Here is a 4316-nt window from a genome sequence, read left to right on the forward strand (position 1 = left end):
CTGCATTGTTTACTTGTGTCTGTCATCCAGGTCAACCCTGCTGTATCAAAAGCAGTGTGAAATCGCGTACCCGACCCACATGACACCGAGTCCTGCCCGGGTAGGTTCTGACCCGGGTAGAGCATGTCGGTGTGAAAGGGGCTTAACTCTAACCCCGAACCCTAACCCTAACTCTAATGCATAGAGAATACATTGCTGTGAACCTTGCTCAGGTGTAAAAGCTTACATAAAGGTACGTTATTGTTTGAAGTGAAAATAATTAAAAACAAGTTTCAGAAGCAATATGAGAATTGGAAACCAAATAACATGAGAGATAAATGAGTAAGAAAATGATTTATTTTTTAGACCCTTTTTATTCAATACCATAACAATAACCATACCAGTATCATTTATACCGCGTCCTTCCTGTGCAAGCATCCCAGGGCGTGTTACACAAATACACAGCATGCCAAAAGAGCTCCAGACTATTCAATAGGGAAAGGCCAAATCAATGACATATGTTATGAGCTTCGATTTAAAAAATACTCAGCATTCTGGATAAAAGTTGGAAGTGAATTCCCGAAAAGAGAAGGATCTTTAAAACTAATGCTCAAGACCCAGATGTTGATTCCATCATTTTCTGGTTTCTACATGGCAATCTTGCAGCAGTGTGCAATGACCCCGATCCGGTTCATAGTGACTGAAGAACACTGGCAGATGCAGGTCTTGTCATTGCTGATATCCCAGTAGCAGCCGGCATTAGTGCAGGAGCAGCCCGTCGGCTTGTAACCTGCAAAGGAAAGAGAGCAAGAACCATTTACAATTCTGCCCCCTCAGATTGTAACGATGCCCTCCGAGCGAGTGATGAGGTAATAATACCGTTATCAGCATCAGGCACGCGCCTCTCCAGTGCAGAGCTCGCTCTTTAGTTGAACACTGACTCACTCGTCTTTGATTCAATTCAATGGGCTGAGATGTAAGATACTACATGGCTGTGGGGAAAATTCATAATTAATATTGAATGTACTGGTAAAATGACATTTCCATTCTTAAATCTATGAGAATTGAGATGCTGTGATGTCAATCAAATTTGTCTTTTCCTCAATCCAACCTTCCCTCCCAAACCATTCCTGGTTGATCTGCTTCAAAGGACAAGATACTGGTAACAGGGTCGGCAATATTTCCATTGGGAAATGGTTTAGAACACCTGCTGTGCTGATGCGCCAGTCTCGTAGAAACAAGTTATGTAAAAATTCTGTTTTATTCAAAACATTTTATATCTCTGCGGAAGGGTGATTTACCTATGTTAAAGACACACATTGCTCTCTCTCTCTCTCTCTCTCTCTCTCTCTCTCTCTCTCACCCCTCTCTTGCAGAGCTGTGAGGGAAGCACACAATTGAATTCCCCACCCCCCATCACACCCTGACAAATAAATAAATAAACTAACTAAAGGAGTTGAAGAACTGAAGATGGCAGACTGACCTTTAGGACATTCCACCTCGAACCCACTACCTGGGACATCAATGCAGGACAGAGTCACTTTCCCCAGGACTGCAGAGGCTGAAAACAAAACAAAGCACAAGAGTTTAGGAAGAGGCTTCCTACCTTCCCTTCTAAACTTCTTTTTACCAGCTTCCATTCATGCCCTCTTGTTCTGCTCTCTGTGCTCAATTTAAAGTAGTGTCTTGGGTTAACTTTATCCAGTTCTCACTTGAGTGTTTGGATAGGTGCGGATGGAAGCTGGTTTCTTACCCACAGATTCTGTCAGGCTGCTCATCAGACCATCCAGAGCGCATTTCTGAGCGTCGGCAGCACAGAACATAACAATCACAGCCAGCAACACAGCAACTCTCATCTTTATGGTCTCAGGACTTCACTCTCTGGAGAAACAAGCACAGCAATGTCACTCTTTACCACGTTGTTACACAGTGGACCCAGCTTATCAAGGCCTTACACCATATGAGAAAATGAACAAATGAGAGGAGGCCATGATTCAGCCCATCAGCGCTCGTCCGGTTCTTAGTAGCTAGTTGAAAACTTTTTCAAGTCGGGTCTTAACAGATCCCAATGATTCAGCATCAACAACATGGCTTGGTAACCCTTGCTAACCCTAGATAGCCCATCCCATACCCTCCCCATACCTCTCCTAGCCTATCTTAAGTCTGTCTCCACTCCCACCTGTGTCCTCTGGTCCTGGTTTCAGTGCTGCCCTCAAGGTACTGGCTATACTTTGTCAACTCCTTTTAAAATTTTAAAGTCTGCAATCGAGTCCCCTTTATTCTAAATGAATTCATATCCCTCAAGATGTCCTCACAGCTCATGCTTTAAGCCCTGGGATTAGTCTGTTTGCTCCTCTTGGTAATGAGATGATTAGAATTCTCATGTTCTCACCTCTAGCTTGTGCCTCTCAGTCTTTCCAAATCTTTAAGCGTACCGAGGATGCAATTACCCAAAGTTATATATTCATTACTTCAGGACTGCATGAAGCATAACTAATGGTATCAATAGCATGCCTCCACTTCTGCTGTCCCAAATCTGTGTCCTTTTCTGCCTGGATTGCTGCTGTTCTGCCATTTGTCAAGAATTCTCTCCCTGTTCTTCTGAATTTGGGAAATTGCATTTTTAACAAACTTGGCTGCAATTGACTTCTGACTTTGTTTATTTTCTAACTTTTTTACTAACTTTTTATCTTTCAAACTCATTGAGCTAAAGTAAGTGTGGTTTACCTCCTCTTAGAAGTCACCATAACTGCAAGTCAAGTTGTTTCTGGTGACGTGGTCAACTCCTCAACCAATGCAATTATCAGAACTAATTATACAGACGTGTACAAAATCAATCTTTCATGCAATTAAGCAAATTATGCATTTGAGTGGAGTGCAATACCATGTAAACACATAGCAAATTTGTGGTACCCAGAAATTGCTATGTATTTAAATTGAGTATGCAGTTATCCGATATGCAATTAAGTGGAGTGCACTGTATCTATACAAAAGTATAATATGTTTTCTTTTTATTAATAATAATAATAATAATAATAATAATAATAATAATAATAATAATAATAATAATAATAATAATAATCACAGTTTTGAACATGAACAGCAACAACAAAAAATATCAAATTGCACTTTGCAGTAGAGTCCTAAAACTGTCGCACTGTTCTACACTCTCTAGTATAGCTGAACAGATCACACTTACCGATGCAGGGGCGGGTGGCTTTCTTCTTTGTGCACAGTGGTAAATGTCAGCTTATATAGTGTTGACAGTCCTATTGACTGCTCCTACACCAGGGCGTTCCCAGTGCATTTTTATTGCCTAATACCTGATCACTGCAAGTCATATTCAGTAAATACAATTACTAATACAGTATTTCCTAGTTGCATAATTTTGCAATGATGTGATCAGGCAATACAGAAAAACAATGTTGTACTTGTTTGCATGTCACAGCACACCTTTTATCACTATGCAACCTGTGTGCCATTTTCTGTCCTTTAATATGGCACAAGCGCTGATACAGTAACTGAAAAGATGCAGACCGCATAGCAAGCTAAAGCCTCTGTACTGCAACTGAATGTACATGTATGTGTGTATGTGTAGATGAAGCCTGTAGTTTAGTTTAGAGCAGGGGTTCCCAATCCAGGTCCTGGGGGAGCCCTGTGGCTGCTGGTTTTCATTCCAACTGAGCTCCCAATTACTTAATAAAACCATGAATTGAACTGATAATTTGCTTAATTACACCTTTTTACTTGTTTTCAGCTGTTAAACAGTTGCATATTTCAAGTTAGCTATAACATTTTATAAGTAACTTGAACTCTGCAACCGTTTAAGACCTGAACACAATTAAAAAAGTCTAATTAAGCAAATTATCAGTTCAATGAAGGGTCTAGTTAAGTAATTGAGAGCTCAGTTGGAATGAAAGCCAGCAGACACAGGGGGTCCCCAGGACCCAGATTGGGAAACCCTGGTTTAGATTACATCGTTGCTGTTTAAAGTTTAGATACATGTCTATTTTATTGTTTTGTGCAGTCTCTGATTTCAGTATCTCATTTCTATGGTTCTCCAGACAGACCCTTATAAAAGTTTACCTTCCTCCTCTAGGGTTATACTACTTGGCGATGTCATAACCCCTTGCCGTGGTCCACTGTGATGTCACTAGATGAATTGTGATGTCACACACCACTATTTTTGTATTTTTGTTTTTTATGAAATCATCAACAGCAGCCACAGTTCCAGCTCCACACTGTAAAGCTTGGAGTGTGTTGAGTTGCGTGCACCTGTACCATTAAAAAGCACATCAGGACAGTGACGATGAATGGAAAAGGCTAACTTGCTGCGT

The 4316-nt window shown here is 40.7% G+C and overlaps 1 protein-coding gene across 1 annotated transcript; it reads right to left on the reverse strand.

Annotated features, from left to right (window-relative positions):
- Window positions 1-329: 329 nt before the first annotated feature.
- On the reverse strand, window positions 330-3228 carry LOC131735449 (resistin-like beta). Its single transcript, XM_059021583.1, has 4 exons — window positions 3179-3228; window positions 1733-1860; window positions 1463-1540; window positions 330-769 (listed from the first exon to the last, which is right to left on the reverse strand). Exons 2-4 carry the CDS (start codon window positions 1833-1835, stop codon window positions 627-629), a joined length of 324 nt encoding a protein of 107 aa, XP_058877566.1. The 5' UTR covers window positions 1836-1860; window positions 3179-3228; the 3' UTR covers window positions 330-626.
- Between the last annotated feature and the right edge of the window lie 1088 nt (window positions 3229-4316).

The sequence above is a fragment of the Acipenser ruthenus genome, unplaced genomic scaffold (genome assembly GCF_902713425.1).
Source record: "Acipenser ruthenus unplaced genomic scaffold, fAciRut3.2 maternal haplotype, whole genome shotgun sequence".
Classification (NCBI taxonomy): Eukaryota; Metazoa; Chordata; class Actinopteri; order Acipenseriformes; family Acipenseridae; genus Acipenser; species Acipenser ruthenus.